Here is a 23,314-nt window from a genome sequence, read left to right on the forward strand (position 1 = left end):
ACTGAACAGGGCATACTCCTAGATAGATATAATTTTATCACAGGTGTACCTAGACGGACAAATTGGTAAAAAAGAAAAATAATTTTTAACGGTGGAAAAATGGGCTTTGCCAACTATTTTTGGTATTCCCAAAACTAACAAGTCAATTGTTGATCCATCTTTTAGGCTGATTGTTTCAGCAAGAGGATCCAAAACTGAACCCATATCAGCCTGGATTGATAACAAGTTGAAACATTTGTTAAACAAAGTTGACCATATAGTTAAGGATTCTTGGCATTGTTTGAGTAGATTGGCTAAATTTAGAAATACTAATGAATTTAAATACAGTTTCTTGACAATTGATGTTGCCAATTTATTTTCGGTAATCCCACACGAAAGGGGCACTGAAATGTTTCAGAATAGTATCCTTAGTTTGGGGGTTTCAGACATGGCTTCAGTTAGATTACGGATTGTTTATGGGGATTGTTTTTAAAAAAAAATTTTCGTATTTTTTGAAGGGGAAATTTTCCACCAAATATCTGGGGTGGCAATGGGGGCAAAATGTGCCCCCATTTTTGCCAATCTAGTGTTACTCGACTGGGAAAATGAATTTATTTTAAAAACAAAATATAATGAAAGAATTTTGTCCTATAGTAGATTCCTAGATGATATACTTATTTTGTGGATGGGGGACGAGCAGGAAGCTGGTCAATTTGTGGAGTATCTCAATGGAACTACTGATTTCCTGAAGTTTACCAGCACATGGGACAAAAATCATATAAATTATCTAGACATTAGCTCATCAAATAAGGCTGAGATTTTGCAAAGTACAATATACAGGAAGGCTTCATATTCGAATAGTTTGTTACATTTTAGTAGTAACCATCCACAATTTCAAAAACAAAGTGTGGTTAAAGGACAGATGGTATGGCTGTCAAGACTTTTCAGCAGTGATGAAGTGTTCCATACAGAAATTTACAAATTTATAGGCATGTTCCTGGAAAGGGGTTACCCTTTAAAACTATTAACAAATATCAAAAAAGAAGTTACCAAGAAAAGGGAACAATCCTTTGCACCGATTTTGTTGTTTGATTGGCAGCCTAAGGAAAAAGACAAAGGTTTGTCCCATGAGAGTAATAAGATTAATGCCATGGTTTTGGAATATAGTGACAGCAGTTCTAAGATTGTTGGCATAGTTAACCAATGCTGGGAACTGTGTTTCCAACAGGACATGTTAACTATTCTTGGAAAAAAGCCTCAGATAGTTTTTAGCAGGGGGAGAAATGTAAAAAACATATTGGAGACGAAATTAAATAAACTATTGTACAAATCCTGTATGTCTAAATGTGAAAATTGTAAGTTCTGTAGGTATATAAATGATGGACCTTATGTCCACATCCAAGGAAGTGATACTTCCATTCAATGCCCTGGCAGGGTCAGTTGTAATATGACTCACGTGGTGTATGTGGCTACTTGTTTATCCTGTCCCGGCTTCTATGTGGGTAAAACCATTCGGAGGTTGAGAGACAGGATAAGTGAACGTGCCAGGGCTATTAGGAACAAGGATATCCATAATGCTCTTTTCATACACTCAGAAAAATGCATTAATTTCAAAAAAATTGTGTTTTTTTGTTATTGATAGAGTTTTTAAGAACAAATATGGGGGAGATATGAATTTGCTGTTGGAAAGTAAGGAATCCCTCTGGCAATTGAGGTTAAATGCTTCTATGGAACCTGGCTTGAACGATTTCATTTCTATCAAGCCATTTTTGAAAATTAAGCATAATCAAATTGCCTGGAATATTTAGTATTCATGATGTATTTTAAAGTTTTAAATTGTAAACATTTGCTTTAGTTTAACAATTTGATTTATGCTGAAACATTGTATAAATTAATATATATATATATATATATATATATATATATATATATATATATATATATATATATATGTATTTTTTTTTTTTGATGCATTTTCCAAGACTAGAGCTATTTGACAACAGTACTGTCTTTTTAAGAAAGTGTTTAAGTGCCAACAAGGGTGGGTAGGTGTTTGTATTGTAATGGTATTAGTAGTATATAACTAGCATGGGGAGAATGTTTGAACAACTCTGAAGAAGCCTTTGGATTTACTGGCGAAAGCGCTTAGTTGTTTGAATTGCAAATTGTTCGAATTGCAATAAACGGTTTACTTCACCGGTTTCGGTACTTGACTTTTTACTTTCAAATTTTTGCAAAAGTATTATATGTTATGTCATTCTTTGAGTACCTAAACTATATCTTTCCATGTCTCTGTGTGAATTCAGATCAAGATAAGGTTGTTGTAGAAAAGCTTTCATTGGTAACCTACTTTTTTCTTTAATTTCTTTACAGGCAGAAATTGTCAAGCGTCTGAATGCCATTTGTGCACAAGTGATTCCTTTTCTGTCACAAGAGGTAAGGATTTTGCATCATGGGCCATGAAGAATTTGCATCATGGGCTAGCTGTTTGTATCCTAGTACAGTGGGGAAAAAGAAAGAGGTCTGTCTCTGACAGCGTCAGTCTTTCTGCTTTTCCTCACTTGAGACTGTCATCTTTGTTGTCCCTGCTTCTTTGGCATTTTATATGTGTACACACCCACACACACACACACACACACACACACACACACACACACACACACGCGCGCATTACAGTGTGTAATTTTTAAAATACTGATAATACATCAGTGTTGCAGATTGTCACTTTTATGCGTATGCTGTATTGCCTAGAATTCTGAATTTGGTTATTAAGGTTCACTAAATATCACTGCTCTGAGCAGCTGTTAATGACAAGCAGTGGCTGGGGTATAATTACCTAGATGTAAAACTTACAGTTATGCAGGAGTTAGGCAGAGTACATTTAATGTATAATGCTTTTCTTGCAGAAGTACAGAAGGTTAAGAAGGTTGTGCTACTGCAGTTGTATTATAAATAGATCTTGGGAAAGGTGGGACCTTCTCTACATTGTGTGCCAGCTAGAGTTTAGTTTTCTGTTGGTCCCTTTTTTTCTTACAAGGTCCATTGCTGTCTCACACGTTTTGCAAAGCTGCTAACACAGCTAGCAAGAGGCACCATTCTTACAATTGTCTTGTGAAGTGACTTATGCCATAAGTATTTAATATTTTTCCATTATATTTTCTTTGAAATGTTCTACAACTCCCCACTTTAAGATGAAGGTGGGGATAGGTCCATTAGCACCAGGGCTTGGGCCTGACTGTTCTGCACCAGGATTATCCTCAGTACCATTGGTCTTGACTGTACTGTTGCCGTGGTCAGCCCTGTGTATCAATGACCGCAACACTAACCTCCAGACTGAATAGTTCATCTGTCCCATCAGTTTGACTGGGTCATCAGGATTGTGCTTTGGTTCTATTTCTTTGATTCATCTCAGAAATGATCACTCAGTCTATTTTGTTATTAATGTGCTGTTCTTGAAGTAGTTAATGTTTGTCAATGATCTTTTCGCAACCGGTGGCAAATGTCAGAATTGCTTCTAATTGGTACCTCTACCTGGTGATCAGGGCAGGGGTATATTGATACAGGGTTGATCTCAAGACGTGCTTTTCCTCCATTATTTGTAATGACAGAGTTTATCCAAATGGCCAAGTTTCACAGAGCTAGGATTATTGCGATACCCCTATTCCAACCAAATTTAAGTATGTTTTCTTGTTCCTGAGGTTGCACCTGTCACCTCTTGTCAGGTTGCTTCTGATTAAATGACTTGTGTTACTGCCCTTAATGTGAGAGATCTGGAGTTTGATAGCCTTATTCCTCACTACCATGAATCAGTACTGTATAAGTTGAGTGGTGGATATTCTGTCACCTTCCAAAGAATCTCTCCAGAAGGCATACAAGGGTAAATGCAAGGTGTTTTCCAACTGGGGCATTAGCTACTCCTTGGACTCTTGATCTTGCCTTGGTCTCCCTGGTTCTTCACCACTTGTCAGAATTTTTGAATCAGGTTTGAGTTACTTTTCAAAGTTCATCTGGCCACTGCCTAACTTTCCTAACGACCAATATTTTATCTTCCTATGCTTCCTTTAGAGTGCAAATCTTTCTGCATCCTGCTATTAAGGACCATTTTCATCCCTAAGATTTATTGCTGGGATAATCACTTTTCCTTTGTTTGGATTACTAGCTTCTGCTCTAAAGGATTTTTTTTTTAATTTAATATGGTAACACACACTCATGGTTTATGGCAACCTCAGTTGAGCATATATCAGAGCTTCAGCTCTCATTGGTTCTTTACTTTGTTTCTTGCTATTGATAATTTGCTGGTGGCTTTTATCAAAGGGTGAGAAGCAGGGTGGTTCCGTAGAGCTCCTGCTCCCTTTTCATTAGATCTGGGGCCCCAAGGGTCCGTTCCTTAACTGTTCCTGTTGGGCAAGGATTGGTAGTTATTCCGTTGTCATCCCTGATGTCTGCTCCTCAGGTGACTGTTTTTTCATGGTCTCCCTCAGTTTTTGCAAATGTTAAGTCAGATGTGTGTTTACTTGCAACTGCCCTACCAGGTATTGTCATGCAGATGCCTGCTTTACCAAGTGCCTGCCTGTCTGTGTTGTTTTTTCCTACAGTAGTTCCATAGTTGTTGTTGGTGTTCCATGGATCTTGTGCCAGGATTCCAACTGCTTGTTGTGCCAGCCCTGGAACATCTGTCTTCTGAGGGCCCTTATTTTTCAGATGGGTTGTGTCCTGTCTGAAATCATTTTTGCACTCTTGTTGTTAAGTAGGTTGTCACCGCTGTCGTCCGGTTGGAGTACCAAAGCTTTACCTTCCCTAGGTTGTACATCTGATGTATGACATCAGCTCATATGTGTTTGGGTATAAAGACAGAGGTACGAGCATGAATCCTCAGACCATCTCTGAGCAACAGCCTGAAGACTATTGAGAGATGAGACCAGTCAGCTAGGAGGGATGTAGTTCGAATTGGTAAGAAAAAAAAAAACATACGCATGTAAAAGAGCAAAGGCTAGATGTGCAGCTGAAGTTGGAGGTGAGCTAGATGAGCAGCAGTGGAGGGTGGGATGGGATACTGCAGACTCACAAACTTTTGCCCTCGGGAGAAACTGCTTCCAATTTCAGTTAGCCACCCCAGACAAGGGGTTGGGGTTGCCTGGACAGTTTTTTTAAGCTAGCCTGTTCCCTCCACCGTGTTTCTTTAGGATGCTAAATTTGATTACTTGCATGCATTATTTGACATTGCTGATGAAGTAAAGCATGTGACAGAGTTGCCTGACAATTTCCAGAAAGAACTAAATAAAGGCTTAGGCCTCCATAACCTTATGGACCACTTGGCTTGTAATGCCACAAAACATGCACTGGGGTGGCTATATCTGGCTTTCTGTATGACAACATAGCGGACTACACTTGACAGCCTTCACAGAGAAAACCAAGGAGAGTTTTTTTAGACTGTTCATTTTGGACTGTCCCTGTTGTTTTGTGTTAATATTAATGACTATATAAAGGGTTAAGAAAAATGCTGCACAGTCCCTTTGTTGAAGAAAATTTCTACCCTCTATCAGTCTCACTTGTGAGAATTCAAGGGAAGTTGGTGTGGTTTCCGCCTTTGCTCTGCTGCTGCTCTGTTGCAGAAGTCAGCAGGCTCACAGCATTCTTCACCTGCAGCAGCTCATCAGAGTTACTAGCCCAGTAGATGTGGCACCCAGTAATATCATGGAGGCTGCAGCCAGCCTCAAGGTGGTTTATACAACCCTTGACTCCATTTCAGATGCTTCCTATTTGAAGCAGTCAGAATCAGGGTAACTCCCCATGTCCCACTCTTAAGAAAGAGCTCCAAGGAGGCATAAACCCAGGTGATGGGTGTCGGTTGGCTGTACCATTTCCCTTCTGTTTTCCTACTCAGATTGTTTTATTTATTTTATTTTTTTTTTGATACCCTTGCCAGATGCCCCTGGACAATGGGCAGTCATTACTAAATACAGTCCTGTGTATTGATTAGAGTATATATGGTATTACATTGGGATGAAACAGCCAGGCTTGAAATGACCTCTGGGTCGATATCCTAGTAACCTACTATGACTGTATGATCATATGATCCTGTCCAGATTGTCAGCAAAGAAAGCACGCAAGCACCTTGCAGATAGCAGACCAGCATGAGCTAAAATATTATCCCTGATTCTTTAGTATGCCCACTGTCGAGGGATCTAAAGTCCATTCTGAATGTCATTAGCCTAAATGCATTCATCCCCTAAGAGCCCTTTCTGAATGGTCACACTGCAGTCTACCCTTCTAGAGCAGATGACCTGTTTGGTCTTAAGGAATACATTTAAGCATATCAAAATTACTTGGCTCTTCCAAGGTTTCTCACCCCTCTGAACAGAAGAGCCATTCACTTCCATTCTGGGACTTGTGACTTTGTTAACCGCTCAATCTCCCATGTACATAGTGGCTGCGCATTTGATATTACAAGGAGCTATTGCATGGCCTAACTTAGCTATGTGGCTGATTCGTCCAAGGATTTTGTCTTCAGGCAGATGAAGCACCATCTGCATTTTTTTTAATCTCCCTGAGATATCTTACATAGTCTTATAGTTTAAATAAATATATTTATTTTTCTTTTTGTGATGACTGTTTATGTCCTTTAGATTTTTTGAGTATCAGCCTTTCTTTTAGGTTAAGATATTTAGGAGTGTTTCATTTAATCTTACAAAAATAAAGGTTGTAATATGTATTTGAGTAGTATACCTTTACTTAGTATATGTATACCTAACTTGCTTGTTTTCTTCCTACAGCCACAATACAGCTGTTTTGTATCCTATCTAGACAGTATGTTTGTATCAGTGAAATGTACAACCTGTATTTTCATTTTGTATTTGCATCTGAGATTGAGTCAATATTTCTATCTGTACGTTGTATATGTATCCTACGGTTATTTATAAATGTGGAGCTTTTCTCCCCGGGCCTTTGCTAAAAAGGACATTTTGTCCAATTGGACTTTCCCGGTAAACAAGTGTAAAATAAATATGTGCTAGCAAACTATACTTCAGGATAAAACTAGATGGAGAACTCTGAAATTGTCCTTAATTTCCAAGGTCTTAATTTTGAAAAACAGTATTCAAGAATCGTATTCTTCATAAATTAAAATTATGTATGTCAGTCCCTTCCAAAGAAACTTTCAGGTGTTGTAGCATTGTACAATGATTTTTTTTTAATGACTGCGAGTGTGTGTTTTGAGATGCATAGCGGTTCACCCTGTTGAATGCTCACTTCAACAGAGTGTACTTCCTTTTTTATTTTTATTTTTTTAACTAAATTTCACTGTTTGAGTGCCAGGTTTATCGGAAGGAGGAATGCTGGATATTTATGTATTTTAGGGGATGTTCTTTTGGTTCTGATAAGCAGATGTATATATTAATGTGAAACTTTTCGATTTTAAAAGCTTTGGCATTAGAGGTAGGAGAGTGTGCATATGTGTTTGCAATTTAGGGTTAGCGTTAAGTATTGCGCATGTGTGTTTGTATGTGTATTAGATAATGCACTAAGGAAAGGTTTTTTGGAGGTAATATGAAGCACTGGGGTTAGGGGCACTGTTAGGGTTAGCACATATGAGTATGCTAATGCAGGGAGGCAAAGCCCACCTTTTCATGTGTGCTAACCTTAACCTACCCACCCTGCCCCTAACTCCAAACATTACATTCCAAAAAAAAAAAAAAAAAAACTTTCCCTAACAGTGCTACCACTATTCAAAGTGTCTCTAATGGTAGTGTTTATCTTTTTTTGGATAACTGCTCTCAAAAGCAAACTGTTTAGTTTTGATTTGTGATCAGTGCAATGTTATGAGCCTCTGTGGGTTTTGGTATTGTGAAGCTCAAGGAATTTGTCATGGAAGGGGGTTTCGTTGTTTTTATATTACTGACGTTTGAGATAGTAACTGTAATAATGTTTTCTACGTTTTTGCTCCCTTAGCAGCTGTTTCTGTTGCCCCTCCTTAATCTGTGGATTCCTGCAGTTAGCAGTTTCCATGAATCTGAATATATGTCAGGATTAGAGAGAAGATTAAGGCATTCCAGGACAGTGCAATGTCATCTGGTTGCCATGAAGAATTTTGTATTTTGATGGCTACTGGTCCCACCCCTACACATGTGACATGCGTGATATGCATATATGTATTGGCATTAGTTGTGGAATCTGCAAACATCTACTGCTGTGCCACCAACATTTATTGTATGTTACTCTTTATATGTGATTATATGCTGCTAGAAAGATGCATAGGAATCTATATGTTGTTTTAGTATGCTTGGGTAGAATTGTAGGTGTATGTCCTTTTAAAATTTGGGTAAATGTGCATACTACTTTAACTGAATGCAATTAAATTGTCTACATTTCGATTGGATGATGAATACTATTTAAAGGGAATGTTAGGTTGAAGGATCTTTTGGTCAAAAGAAGCTCTTATGTGAAAGCGCTTGCCTCCTTCATTAACGTTTTTTATTTTTTATATGTTTCATGGTTATATATTCATTTGAACTGCCTGACTCGTGTATTGCCACACTGTCTTTGCTGCTATTAATTTATTGTATGTTGTTGACCAAAACCAAGTGCCCTGAATATTACTTGCTCATCCCTCCATCACTGGTCCCATGCTTGGCCAGGTGCTCTTCTGTACTCTTCCCCCACCTAACTAGGAGTTGGTATAATGGTTAAGGTGTTCACCTTATAGACACAAGGTACAGTGTTGGATTCCCACCTTTCTAAGGGAAATTGGTTAGGCTTAAAATGTCCCATAAGGGCAGCTAGCATAGTACTTGCGTTTGAACCTATGAACCCCTGTTTCCTCTGATGTGACAGGGTTTGTTTATAAGACAAGACTTTTAAGGCTAGTATAATTATGATAACCCCTTCTGTCCGAGGCACTTCAGCAGTTCCTTCTCTGTCTTCCTGTGGTATTGCTTCTAAGGAATATGTTGGCTATATTCCTCTCATTGGACAAGTCTCCATTTTTTAATAGCATGGTTGTTCCAATTCTGGCAGTAGTAAGATTTGGGCTTCTCTGCAGAGTGATGTATATATCCTTTTTTTTCCCTTGAGGCCTTCTCTTTCAAAAGATTTGTAAGAATAAGTGAAAGAGATTTTTATTTTGGTCAGCAGAACAAGGCCTTTAATCTCTCTTCAGCATTGTACTTCAGGCCATGCAGTATTCCATGTCTGTGGTCACATGGTGTCCCTTGTTGGTGTCAGACCTCTCCCTATTTCTGATCAGGGTCCCTCTTGCAGCCTTATCCAAGTTTCTTGTTTGTCAGGGATTCATTGTCTTAGTTTCTGTTATCACATTCAAGGCCTTTTTTTAAAGGCACCATTTTACTGAGCTTAATTACTTCACACTGGAAAGTTATCCCTTTTTTTAGGTATGCAGAAGCAGCTGGATGTAAATATTTTCCAGGTTAAAAAAATGTTTTTGGTAACCTGTTACATGTTAGAGATTCCTCTAGGGTTGGTTCTTAATTTTTTCCCATTGTTTTCACAGAAAGAAACTTGTATCAGTCCATTCATTTGCATGTTGAATTAAGGAGAAATCTGAATTGTAAGGTTTTGTAACTGTAATTGTAAATTCATTTGCAGCTCGGCTCCGATATAACATGAACAGAACTCTGTCCGTTCATAAAGACTTGTTTCCACTGAGAATAATTAGGAATTTTATAATCAGTGCCTCTCTTGCTGTGCTCTCACTGTACTGCTTTTTTATCAAAACGTGTTAAAGGCCCTTTCAGTCAGAGATTGCAGCTGTATCTGCTTGTATGTTTTTCTTCTCTAATGCCACATTGAATGAGATCTGTGCCACGGTAACCTGGCTGTACCTTTACATACTTTCGCAGCACTCTCAAAGCTAGGTACAGTTTCCAGGGCAGGGTCTTCTTTTTGGACAACAGTTATGCAAGGGCATCTTGCCATATAGCACCCTTGCAGGATGATTAGCTAAGGATTCTGTGCTGCTAGTTACCGAAGATGAACTTTCCTGTCTGGAATTGTGAATTCCATCTTCATTATCTAGCAGGACTAAGACAAGCCACCATAAGAAATCTCTTGATTCAACATAATTTAGTATTGCAGGGGAAGCAGAGAGGGCAGCAGTAGCTTTGAAAGCTATGCAGTGTCACTCCAGGCTGCATCTTACTATTGTTTACCAAGGGTATTACTGCAGTGCTTCTGGATGCACAGTGTAAGGGTTGTTCACTATTTGAATCCGAAATTGATCCCATTTCCACTACATGAGGGAGAAAAGACACTTCTTTTCATATGTTAGTCTGTATATCATTCTCCCTGCTGCTCCTCTTTTTATCTGGAGCGAGACTATTTTGTAACTCCTCATGGAGCCCATTGTAACAGGAAGCTGGATATGGCCACTCCACCTCTCCCAGATGTCAGCAGTATTGCTCTTCTGAGGTCCATGGGTCTTAGCATTCTGAGGAATGCTGTTGTCCCTCTGGGAGCATTCTAGCTGTTCTTGATTCCCACTCTGTCTTTTCTTGGAGACGGTCAGCAGGTGGAGAGAGTACAGTCTGCTGACCGTCTCCAAGAAAACACAGGGTGGGAGTCAAGAATAGCTAGAATGCCCCTTGAAGGATGCTGTGGTCTCTGGGGGAATTCTGGCTATTCTTGACTCTCACCCTGTCTTTTCTTGTGGATGGTCAGCAGGTTGTACTCTCTCTGCTTGTCTCTGTATAAAGAACATTAATCTAAAAATTGACCTTGAATCCTAATCAAGTTCATGACAAAATCCTTTTTCTCTCCACTCTTGCCAGTAAATTTGTCCTTTCAAAAAGTAAAAGAAAGGAAAGAATAGCAACAGTTTTTCATAGAAAGATCCTTCCAGGAGATCCCAATAGAGCTGTGAGGAGAAGGATTTTATTCTAGATTCTGTTAGGTGCCCAGCAAAGACTCGGGACCTCAGGCCCAGTGAAGATTTTCTCAGTGGCTTAAACCTTTCATCTGAAAGGGTCCTTCTGCAGGGTCACACTGCAGCTCATCCTGCCCCCTGTATCTGGAGGAGACTGGATGTGCTGGCTGTGTAGCACCCTGCAGGATGTTTATCTGCACATCACACCAGAAGTGTCCAGGAGGTTTCTTCACTTCTGAATAGGAGCGTTTGCTGCTAGTTTATTTATTACCACATCAGCCTCTCCATAGACAAGTTTTCAGCAAATCCTTGGCATTAGTGGCAGATGGCTGCAGATACATCAGAGTTTTTCCTTACTTGGACAACAAAACGGACAGATTCTTTCAGCAGAGGAATATTTTACACTGTTTTTCCCTGGGCTGGGGATACCTTCTGTCTGGTGAAATTGCTTATTTAACACACATGCAGTACCCTGTTCACAGGAGCTGTGATCAACATCAGAATGAGGTGTTTGTGTTACTTCTGAAAAGAATACAATGCATCCTGCAGTCCGTCTCTTTCTTGATCTCAGAGTCAAGTGCTACAGATTTTTTGCCTTTGACTTTTGAGGCTGCTGCAGACATGGTGTTTGTGGCATCTTTTGTCAGGCTATGCATGAGGGTCTAGTAGTAGAATTTTTGAACTATGGTGGTTCCAGTCGTAATCTCCAGTGCATGTCACCACAGTCTGCTTATGAAGCTTTATTTGGGTAATCTTTAAGGCAATCGCTTGCTTGCTCCTACACCCTCTGCCACAGTCATTGGTGAATGTACATTACAATGTGTGAGGGGGACACTTGGGTGAATGGTCCATTCTGGAGATATGAGCAGTCTTGCTAATTGTCTAGGCCAAACACGATATCTATCCTATTAGAGTGCTTCATGCTCATTCCAACAGGTAGGCAGTAATATGATATGTCAGCAGACAGAGCACAATGAGGTCCTGTGATTAGTAAGAATTTAAGAGTGGGTAATCTCAAATCACCATTTGTAATTGTCACACACTTGTCCTGGATAGTCAGCTACTCTACTTTCATTGATGAGTACGAATCATGGAATTTTGGACAGGCAGAGGAGAATGTTCTGTCATATCTAAAACCTTGTACCTAGAGGATGTACAGTGTGGAAAAGTATTTGTGTGGTTTGTATTACAACCTGTATCTCATTTCAGCCCTTGTTTTTTTTTTTGGTTCTTCACTATGTGTTCGAAATGTATGTTTCAGGCCAAGGCTGTTAATCAGTTGTTACATTTGGATGCCATATCCAAGTTACATACCGAGTTTCTCTGAAGAACATGTTCCGTTGTTTGTAGCAAAGGTGGTTGCTGCTGAGTCTAACTTTAATCAGTTGAACTTCCATTGTTCTGCAGAAATTAACCCTAACCAAGGAGAGAACAATTAGCTTGAGTATTACGTAGACTTACCAAGACCTTAAAGGATATTCAGCTATTTATTTCTTTTGGGCCCTAGAAAATAGGTCAAATAGTCTCTTAAGCTCTATCTGGCTTAATTGTCTTCCTAGTTTTAATTTCTTTATTATTGTAAAAATCATCAGTCTTCCCTAGGCCGATTTAACTAGAGCTGTTGTCACGTCAATGGCCCTGTTCCTTCCAGAGGGCTTCTTCAGATGATGTTTGCTGTGCCACAGCATAGTCCTTCCTGAACACCTTTTCTAGACTTCATAAAGTGGACATTTCTTCCAGTTTCAGTTCTTCCTTTGGAGCTGTGTCAATCAAGGGGATGTGTGTTTAAGTAAGCCAGCTTCTTGGAAAGATCAGCTGTGGATTCTGCCCTAAAGGTTAATGAGAACCAAATCACTTTGGCAGATGCACTAGTTATGTACTTACCATAATGTTAGATGCATGGATAATTCGGTCTTAGTTTTTTTAATTAAGCATCCCACCATGCCCTTGTCACTTAGAGGAAGGTTTATTGTTTCTGTGCCTTTAGCTGGGTCAGAAATTGGAAATGGAGGAGAGAAAATGTACCATAAATAGGAGTAGCTGTAAAAGTGACCTGGTGAAGTTGTCCACTGAGCTGAACATGCATGGAGTAATGTGATCCTAAAGGTGGGCAAAAACTGAATTTGTCAGACAGATCTAATGTTATAGTAAATATAAAACTTTTTTGTTTTGCTTAACTGTAAAACTGATTAACACTTTTTTGAGCATAAAATTGTAATTGAGTTTTGATAGTTTGTAACCCTACGTCTGTATAACTAAACGTTGTTTGGAAATGCATGGGCCCAGTTTTTCCAGATAAGCATCATCCCATCGTGATTGTAGTTGCAGTCTCTTGATTGTTTATGCCATTCTGATTTGTTGAACTTTTTTTTTCTAATAGCATCAACAACAAGTGGTTCAGGCTGTAGAGCGTGCAAAGCAGGTGACCATGGCAGAACTGAATGCCATTATTGGGGTACGTTCTCTCCTCTTTTGTCATTTCCTTGTCTTTGTTTTTCATTTTTGCTGCATTCACACAATGGCCAGTGTTTATAGCTGAAGCCAAGTAAAAATCAATGTTTTAGTGAACTGAGAGAAGCTGTAACTACAGTGATCAAAATTAAATTATAATGATTTCTGTAGAAGCATATAGACAACTTAGTCCTCTTTAAACAGTATTTATTTCATGCCATGAATATGTATTACATAATTTCTGGCCTATTTGGTGACTGTGAATTTAAGGGAATACTGTTTGTCAGTCTAAATTGATCATAAAATATTGATTGGCAACTTTTAAATGGTAAAGTAGTGTCAGATTTGCATTAGGAGCAGGGATCTTCTGTCTTTACTTCTTCTTGTTCAGCTGTGGAGGCAGGTAATAGTTTCTACTCTTTTTGTCTTTAAAAACATAAAATCTGAAGATATTAAAGTTGAAATTAAATTGAGAATTAAACTGGTCAGTCACCCCTGATCATTATTAGTAAAAAAATACGAGCACTCATAAAATCAACTAAGGCCAATTTTGAGAGAAAAATTGCCATGGATTCAAAGGACAATCATAAGGCCTTTTTCAGCTATGTTAGGAACCTGGGTGGAAACTCACAGATATGCTCAGAATTAGTCCAAAATGATACAAAAATCACTGAACCCACAGACATTGCCAACATACTGGCAGACAGGTTCAGTGCAAACTTCACCCCCCTTTCCCCCCCCTAAAGGAGAGATAACTATCCCAGCCGAGTGTAGCCTCCCGGACATCTCAAATGCGCAGGTGAAAGCTGCTCTCTCTAAAGCTAAAAACACAGCATCAATGGGACCGGATGGTGTCCCCGGCTGTGTGCTACACAAGCTAAATGAGGAATTAAACCCGCACATAAGGCAGCTGTTTAATCTCAGCCTTACCACAGGATACGTGCCCAAGGAGTGGCGTACGGCAACTGTGGTCCCACTCCACAAAGGTGGCGCCTCACGGACCCTGGTAATTACCGCCCCATAAGCTTAACAAGTCTAGTCTGCAAAGCTATGGAGAGGATCATAATGGAGCTCATAAACAAAGATATAGGGGACTTGCAGACATTGGACCCGACCCAGTTTGGCTTTGTCAAGGGAAGATCATGCCTTTTGAACTTGGTCGACTTCTTCGAAATAGTCACCAAGGCCATTGATGAGGGAAAGGCAGTCCATACAGCCTACCTTGACCTTGCAAGGCTTTCGACACAATACCCCACTCGGTATTGTAGAAAAACTTACCAGCTTAAATGTAAACCCATATGTCACAAGATGGGTTGCAAACTGGCTTAAGGACAGAACCCACAGGGTTAGAGTTGCTGGCGCTGTGTCAGACTCCAAGCCGGTCACAAGTGGTGTCCCACAGGGCTCGGTCCTTGGCCCCTTATTGTTTGGCATCTACTTCTCAGAAGTACAGGCCAACATGGGAGGACTTTGGCTGACAAAGTTTGCAGATGACTGCAAACTGGGCGCCATAGTGGAAAGTGCATCGGACACGGATATCCTTCAGAAGGGACTCAAGGAAACAGATAGCTGGTGCCAGAGCCATGGCCTGAAGTTAAACGCCAAAAATGTATAGTCATACCCTTCGGGAAAAACAAGGTAACCCCAAGCTACCATATAGGTGGCAATCCACTAAGCACAGAAGAGGTTATCAGGGACCTGGGGACCCAGGTTGACAGTGGCCTTTCTTTTGACACTCACATTGCTAAAGTGGTTAGAAAGACCTTCTACATTGCCCACCTGATCATGAAGGGATTCACATCCAGATCTAATGAGGTCATTGTTCCCTTGTACTCTTCACTTATCAGACCAATGATCGAGTACAATGCCCCATTCGGGATGTATCTCACCCGACATCTGCAGCAATTGGAGAGACCCCAAAAGTTCCTCACCAAAAGGATAAAGGGACTCCAAAATCTGTCATATGCTGCCAGATTGAAGAAACTCCAGCTCTATTCAGTCGCATACCGTCTGCTCAGAGGTGACATGTGCCTGACATACAAGGCCATGTCCAACCCGGAATTAATGGACATGCTCCACCTCAAAAAATCCAAATCCACCAAAACCACTAGAGCAAGCGACTTAAACCTTAGCACGGATATAAATAGGACGTGCTGGAGGGATAGATTTATCACTCAGAGACTCCCTATGCTGTGGAATAAAATCCCGGTCCATGTGAGGCAGAGCACCTCGCTGACTCTGTTCAAGAGAAATCTAGACCTGTGGATGGGAGATCGTAGGTTTACCCCGAGAATCATCTCTGGGTCACTGCTGGACAGAGGCACAACAAACTAATGGGCACAGTATTTTTTCATATAAGGGGTGGCGTAAGCCACAATAATTTGGGCTAGGCTTATAAATGCTTTAGGGCAGATAGCCTAGTATAAACCTATGAACCTATGAACCTAATAGAGGCTGAGAGAATCGCACTCTGGACTACAGGAAGTAGCTCATTGACAGTTAGTTATAACCCTGTCGGCTGCTTGCCATTCAAAATGCATTTGCCAGAAGTAGGATTTTGTCTGGTAGTACAGTGTGTTGTAGACTTGCCTCTTGGTCTTTAAAATGCATTTTCAGAATTCATAACATCAGTTCAGTTCTAAAGTACCAGGAAAACAATTCCTTCTCATATAACAACAGTAATAACATTGCATAGTCAAAGTGCTTTTAAAACATTGTGCCTTTTTTTAGTCCAGATTCTGTAGGTCTAAGAACTGGGTAAAGTTTCATATCATGCTTATTGCTACATATGCCACAAGCCTGAATTTCACTAATTTCATGTTTTTCTAGCTTCCAAGTTTGCTGCAGTGCATTATCTCGTGGCTTTCTTTTTCTTGTCCATTACTTTTTCAGAATATCCTCTCTTTATTTCTCATTTTGCTCTGTCTCCTATTTTATCTCACATTCTTTTTATCATTTACCACTTTGTAACTGTATGCTGGTAGTTCCTGTTGCTGGGTTCACATCTACAGCTTTTGATTGTCAAGACTCTTAATGACCTGCCCTTAGTGTCATTATTTCTTGATCCAAATATTATATATGTTATTAGAGAATCCATCAGTTCATCAGATTGGCAGTCTTTGGTTATGTTCTTCAACTCTGTAACACAGACATCTATAATCTCTGTAGGATCTTGTCTTTGTAAAGAACAAGTATTCTATAAATAGTCAATTATTTCTGGACAGACAGTAGTCACTACATTTTATTTCCATGTACTACTGTTTATTTACTTTCACCATGGAAAGTAAAAGTAACTACCTTCATGTTTTTACAGCAACAGGATTTTTTTTTTCTGCTACGAGTTGTACACTGTAGTTCCAAACAAAGAAATTCTTGACAATGAATACAGTTCTACAGTTATACCAATGGTTGTCAGTGTTTTCTCCACTGTGACACCATGCAATGTCAGTAGACCAAATAAACACGCAAGAGAAGGGGTCTAAACGTTCTAGCAACTGTACTGCAAACTGAATTCTCTAGAATGTGTATGCACCATATTGACATACTACTCAGTAAAGCTAGTTTAATGGCATGTAAAGGTGTCCTCCGCATATTTTCTCTATTTCTCTTTCTACAGAAAGACTGTGGTCATTTGTGACCTAGATAGTATTTGTTGTTACTGTTGGACTTTAACTGCCACAGCCAGTTCTGTTTGTGAGTGCAGCTGGATCTTCTGTCCATGGATAAGCTGAAGTTTGCCTCTCAAGTGAAGGCGCTTTCATACCATGTTGGTGAGTGTGTTGTAATTATCTAAATCACGTGACTACCACAATAAACTAATTGTGTTTGAGAAGTTGCCCCCCCCCCAACAAAATCTGCATGTAAACGTTGCCCAGCAAATTGTGGTGATTTTCATCCTTGACAGTGGTACATTTTACTTTTCCTTCTCATTAAAAAATTGCCTGTTGTGCAACTGAGAAGCATTTATTCGCATGTTAACCTTGTGTTTCTGTTAGAATCCAAGTAGCTGCCATATTTGGTTTCTTCTAGGCGGACACCCTTCGATAAAACTAAGCCAGCTGAAGGGCAATCCCAGCCATGTAGATGATAACATCTTAGAGTAGTTGTATCCCTGTAGCATCACCCTAGTGTAGTTTAAAAATCCTTTGGCACTGTGCGGTTTCTTCATTTTTTTCTGTCTTGTCACAAATAACTCCCCTGTGTTTCCTTTATAATCTCGCTGTTTCTAAAAAGAATTTCTCAGCCTTCATGAAGACCTCATTCTTTGTGTAGCTTTTATCGTCAGTCACAGTTTTACATCGAAAGTGTTTGGTTTTGCTGAGGTCAAAGAAGTGCTGTAAGATAAACATTTAACTAACTAAAGCAAAACTCTTCCAGAGCATTAGTTATTGGAGAAATCTTTGAAGAACAGTATTGTATACTAGGAGTTTGAAGCTGCTGTAATAGGTATTATTAGTGTTTGATTAGAGACCTAAGCAGGGCTTCTAGTGATGACACTTTAAGACAGTACATTGCCGATGTGCAAACGTGGTAGAACTGCTTTCAATACAAAACAAAAACCTGAGATGAAATGAGATTCCATGCATCATTAAAGCTTTTCTGTTAGCACTAACATTTGACACAGTTCGGGTTAATTCTCTAAAAGAACAGCTGCTGAAGCCGTTTCCAGAAATGGTCTAAGAAGCCATTGATTCACAGCAATGTCATAAGTGAATGCAGAAACACACCAACTGATTTGTTGCATCTAGGCTGTATCACAACAGGTGAAAAAGCAAAAATGGTGTCACTGTAGCAGTTCTCTTTAGGCAATTTTTGGGTTATAACAAATTACAAATTAATACTAAACACAGTGGATGTTTGAGGCATTAGTATTTTACTGTAGGCCACACTATAGTAAAATAAAACTGTATATTTTTTCAGTTTGTTGCTAGTGTGTTTTTTTCACAACCTCATTAGAGAAGTTTTTATTATAAACCATTAGTAAAAGACCCTAATCCTCTGTGTGATTTAAATGTTATGACTGGAAAAAAATTGGATCACCACCCTCTAATCATGTTAAAACACAGTGGCTGAAATTTTAATATAGAAAACGTGTGTGTGTGTGTGTGTGTGTGTGTGTGTGTGTGTGTGTGTGTGTGTGTGTGTGTGAGTATAATACATGTGTATATGTAAACATCCAAAATAACTTCCTAGAGACAATGGGGCATTTGTAAGTTGTGTTGCTAGGACTTAACTGAGGATAATTCCACATCAGTTACTGGTTCATAGTGGCAGTGGGGTTTTCTGTGCTACCTATTTGCAGAGCTGGGGTGTCACCACTAGTCCATAATGAGCATTAGAAATAGGAAGTGCTTTGTATTGTGTTGTTGATACCTCATGTTGTTGAGAATGAAGTCCAGTAATGAGTGATCACCTTGTTTAGATTTGGGAATTCAAGTAGAATTTTTTTTTGTGGCAGTTTAGAATTGGAGAAACCATGCATTTTTAGTACTTGACTGGTGATGGTATGGTTGAACTACTTGGGAATATAAAAGGAAATGTTTTTCCTCAGTCATATCATATTAATAGCTTGCCCACCCCCACCCCTCCCTTTTGGTGAAGTTGTCATTACAGAAATTCACATCACAGAACACCCTTGAATAATGTAATTGAATCCATCCTCCCCTGGTTATCTACTTTGAGTAGTGGCCCTTGTCCAGGTTAGGGAAGGAAAAGTGTTCACATTCTGGTCTTGCATAAAAACTTTAAAAGGATTTGGTACTGATAAATTATCTATTAATGTGTGTGCTAAAATGTAGTAGTACTGTATAGAAATACATTGGTATCGGCTGGAGATGCTCATCGCAGACTTTATTATGACCGTAAAAAGCTGCAAGAACAGCATATAGCAAGTAATATTGTGTTTGGTACCATTCACCTCATTTTTACCTTGTCTGTAGCTCTTAACACTAGCTCAACTCCTAAAATAGCCCAGTATTTTTATTACTTTGTGGTATTACACCATCTCTGGTTAACAAATTAATCAGATCAGTGGTCCATGCAGCTAACTGCAAAATATTGAAGTGAGCTGAAGAAATAGGAGGAAACGGCGTGTTCTCTTGACAATAAAATAGTTGTGTTTAATGGAATGAAAAAATGCAGTAATGATTTCTTTCATGGGTCGTGTTGAGTTTAACGCAAGTGATAAATTGCAGCATCTTAAGATGTTTGTAACAATCTGATTCGCTGTTAGAAATTTTACCAATAATATTTTAACTAACAGTGGTCTTTATAATAATAATAATAATAAAAAAAAAAAAAAAAAAGGAAGATGAGTTTGTATAGTTTTTGCCTTTTATTGACAGTAAAATGTACCCCCCTTTCCAGCAGTGTTTGAGAGAGGGACACAGTCACAGCTTGTTACAATAGAACATTTAATATTCTGCTCCTTAACAGGGAAGCTTCAGTATTTTTAGTAGGTGAACTGGATACATAATACTGCATAGACTGCAAAGGTATTTAATAATGTTTGCATTTGGGGTGCTGTAAAAAGGCGCAGTCTGAAGTTTTCAGATATCTTTTTTATTCATTTTTTTGTGAAGTACTTTATTACAGTTTAAATTATAGGTATTGTAGATCTGTCAATATGTAATGCGGACTGTCTTTATTTTCATTTTGTTATTATTTTTACCCATAGAGCTAGACACCAAAGACGTTACAGTATACAGGCATTCTTGGTGCCTAGAGCCTGCTGAATCTCAATTTAAAATAGTGACATTTTAATGATAGGAAGTCTGCAGAATTATTTGCCATCAATTGTGAAGGCAATAACAAGCCTTGGTGGTTTTTCACACTCTCTGTGTTAAGTGCTTTCAGAATGACAGCGTAAACTGTGTTGGAGAACTCCAAGGAAGTAAAACTGATTAAAATGTTCATGCTTGAATGGTGCTGATGGAATAGTTCATTTGGACTTTCTGTACCTCCTGCAGCTCAAGCTGAAATATTAAAATTCAGTGGTTTTAAATCTCCTTTCCCTCAGTTTAGAAAAAATTACATTTTAATGGGTTTTAAACTCATAATTCATTGGTTTGAAGCGGCACATATTAAATCTGTTTAAATATTACTTGTTTAAAAAAAGTAGGTGATTTTAAATGATTTCATTCTTTAATGTTATATATATTTAAACCTTCTACAGAATAAATTTGACATTATATAGTTGGCATTTCATCTTTTTTTCATATATTCTGTTAGTTGTATTCCTTCCTTAAAAATTTGTTGCATCAACAATGTAGAAAACCTATATTTAGAATTGTTTAGGAGCCAGCTACCTTTTTTACAGCAAACGACACCATTGTGGTTTGAAAGTTGGGGCTGCTATCTTAGTGTGACATTGTAAACGTGGTATCCCTCAGTGAAAATACTTCTTTGAAAATGAAAAGCATAGCCATTTCAAAAAGTGTGCATCATACAATGTATATGGAATCATGTGAGTGCACACAGTCTGCCTTATCACAACAGCATTACAGTAGGCAGACAACAATACAGCAGAAAGTCTTTCGGCATATCCTGGTTAGGGGTCGCCACAGCAGAACTCCGGTCCGCTAATGTTTGGTAGTGGATTTTTACGTGCCGAGTTACCAGCCCTGACGCTGACGCACAATCTTCAACGAAGGCACGTTCATTCACGCATGTCTCCACACAGAAGACGCTCTAGCTGAGAATCAAACGGGGCAAAGTCTTGCTGTGAGGCGACAATGCTACCGCAGCACCACTACCGCGGGACAGAAAGTGTGTCAAGTAAAACCTTGAAACAGGCGTGTATTTGTTAAAGGCATAGTGTGACTTTGAAATTCACCTTCCTTCACAAATGCCAAAGGTAGAAAAAGAGCAGCTTTTAATATCTGGGAAAAAGTAATGGAGAAAAGTGCCTTGCACATGTGTGCATCAGGAAGAATATGTTGTAATACATATCAGACTGGTATGTGAGGGTGGGAAGACCTGTTAGACTACACAACATTGCACTGTGTTGTGTGATACAGTCACAGACACAATGTGTAGTGTTGCATGATTTTTTTGGATTTGAGGTAGATTTCCTGATGGCACTCTAGTGCGAGGCCTGTGAAATACCACTGGCGTCTGTGTTTAGATTACTGTTTAAGTACTGCAGTAGATAGAGTATGCAAGAATTGTTGAGACACTTATTTATTGCTTGGTTAACTAAGTCAACAGAATGAACCAAAAGAGCCCCATTTCCATCATGTCTTGGTTACATAAAAATTAAAATAAGGTAATTGGACAACCAAGTCAATGCACAGTATGTGTGTGTGTGTGTGTGTGTGTGTGTGTGTGTGTGTGTGTGTGTGTGTGGTTGTTAAGGGTCTCCTGACCAGTTCACCTACCTAAATAACAAACTAAAAAATTAAAACCAATATTGTTTTATATGCATAACTATACACATGCACAGTTGTACATTCTTGTACATGTTTATATGCATATAAATTCTTGACACTCCTTTCAAAACACATCACTTTGAATCGTGGAATACTGGCAGATATTTCTGCCAGCAGAGCAGGTGACAAACTGTACTCCTCTCTAAACAGCGGTGGGTGAAATGCTAGTATTTTGTACCATAACCATACTGTGGATGCAGTCTTCGAAAAAGTATCTGCATTGTCAGTCTCTCTAAAGTTGGTGTATTTCCCCTTTCTTGAATATGATGACATGTCTGAATTAGAATAACTAAATATGCGGTAAAACATGGTTTGTTTACTTCTGCAGTAATGTGTTCTTTCAGTTGACACTGCAATGCTGCATTAACAAACAAGCGCTGTACTTTTGCATTCTGTTTCTGTGTGGCAGCTTATATTTTCAGTCATGTCATAGCTTGGTGAAATTAGGTGTGTTGCACCTACTGATTTCTAAATAAGTGCTGTGATTCATTCGGATGGTGTGGAGATGATGCATCTGTACGCGTGCATGTGTGTATGCATATGTTCTATATATAATTATTTATTAATTGACATCTGATTACCAAGCAAGCCTGACTGGGTTGGTGCCTATATTCAGCAGAAGCCTGAGGAGTAAAGCTCCAAAGTATTACAGAAAGATTTTAAGAGCAATAACTTTACAGTCTTCAAAAAAAATATAAAAATGTCTACAGTTTAGTTATACCAGATTAGTGACTAATGGGATGTTGGTTAAGAAAAGACACAACAGTGTATATGACAGTGGTTTACTGTTCAGAGAAAATGTTGCAGTTTATAGAGAAATTAAAGATAAGTTAATATAATACAAACTGGAATTGCGATGTGAAGTGACAGGAAGAAATAAAAAAACAGGGTTATAGCATATATAGAGAGTTGGGGAGAGAAATTGATTGAACTAAGTAAGTGTGTGTGAAAAGGAGAGACAAAGGAGGCAAGGTGTGAATAGGTACTTGTTCATATTTATGGATATAGTTTATCCTAAGGTAGAGCAAGAACAGACCCAGATTTTGCCTAGGAAATCTTCCAGAATGATTTTAAAATTTTAACTTGATGGTTACAGGTAAGGAGTTCCAGGCAGCAGCAACATTGTGTGTGTGTGTGTGTGTGTGTGTGTGTGTGTGTGTGTGTGTGTGTGTGTGTGTGTATATATATATATATATATATATATATATATATATATATATATATATATATATATATATATATATATATGGGTCTACTTCAAAACATCTAAAACCCATAACATCTAATTTCATAACATTAAGACCAGAACATCTAAAACCCATAACATTAAATTTCATAACATCTACCACTACAAATCACAAGAAAATAACATCCTCTCTACATATAATGACACCAAACACACTTTTTACTACATTTCTGTAGGGGGACAAGTCCCCCTGCACCCCCCGTAAATTAAATATATCAACTCCAAGATCGCACTACAGTGGAAAAAGGTTAAATTCTTAACCCCACTGTATCAAGCCCCCCTGCAGAAACATAGTAAAAAGTGTGTTTGGTTTTGTTATATGTGGAAGGGGAT

At 38.8% G+C, this 23,314-nt stretch overlaps 1 protein-coding gene across 8 annotated transcripts in view; it reads left to right on the forward strand.

Moving 5' to 3' along the window:
- The window catches only part of TLE4 (TLE family member 4, transcriptional corepressor), a 617,928-nt gene that overhangs the window by 108,920 nt on the left and 485,694 nt on the right, over nt 1–23,314 (forward strand). For 6 of the 8 annotated variants that reach the window (XM_044060882.1, XM_044060883.1, XM_044060880.1 and 3 more), the window contains 2 exons: nt 2,353–2,415; nt 13,236–13,310. In XM_044060882.1, the coding sequence (XP_043916817.1) occupies nt 2,353–2,415; nt 13,236–13,310 (138 nt within the window). The remainder of the gene's footprint in view (nt 1–2,352; nt 2,416–13,235; nt 13,311–23,314) is intronic. The other 2 variants (XM_044060884.1, XM_044060879.1) reach the window with 1 other exon arrangement.

The sequence above is a fragment of the Protopterus annectens genome, chromosome 2.part0 (assembly GCF_019279795.1).
Source record: "Protopterus annectens isolate FY-2018-M chromosome 2.part0, PAN1.0, whole genome shotgun sequence".
Taxonomy (NCBI): Eukaryota; Metazoa; Chordata; order Ceratodontiformes; family Protopteridae; genus Protopterus; species Protopterus annectens.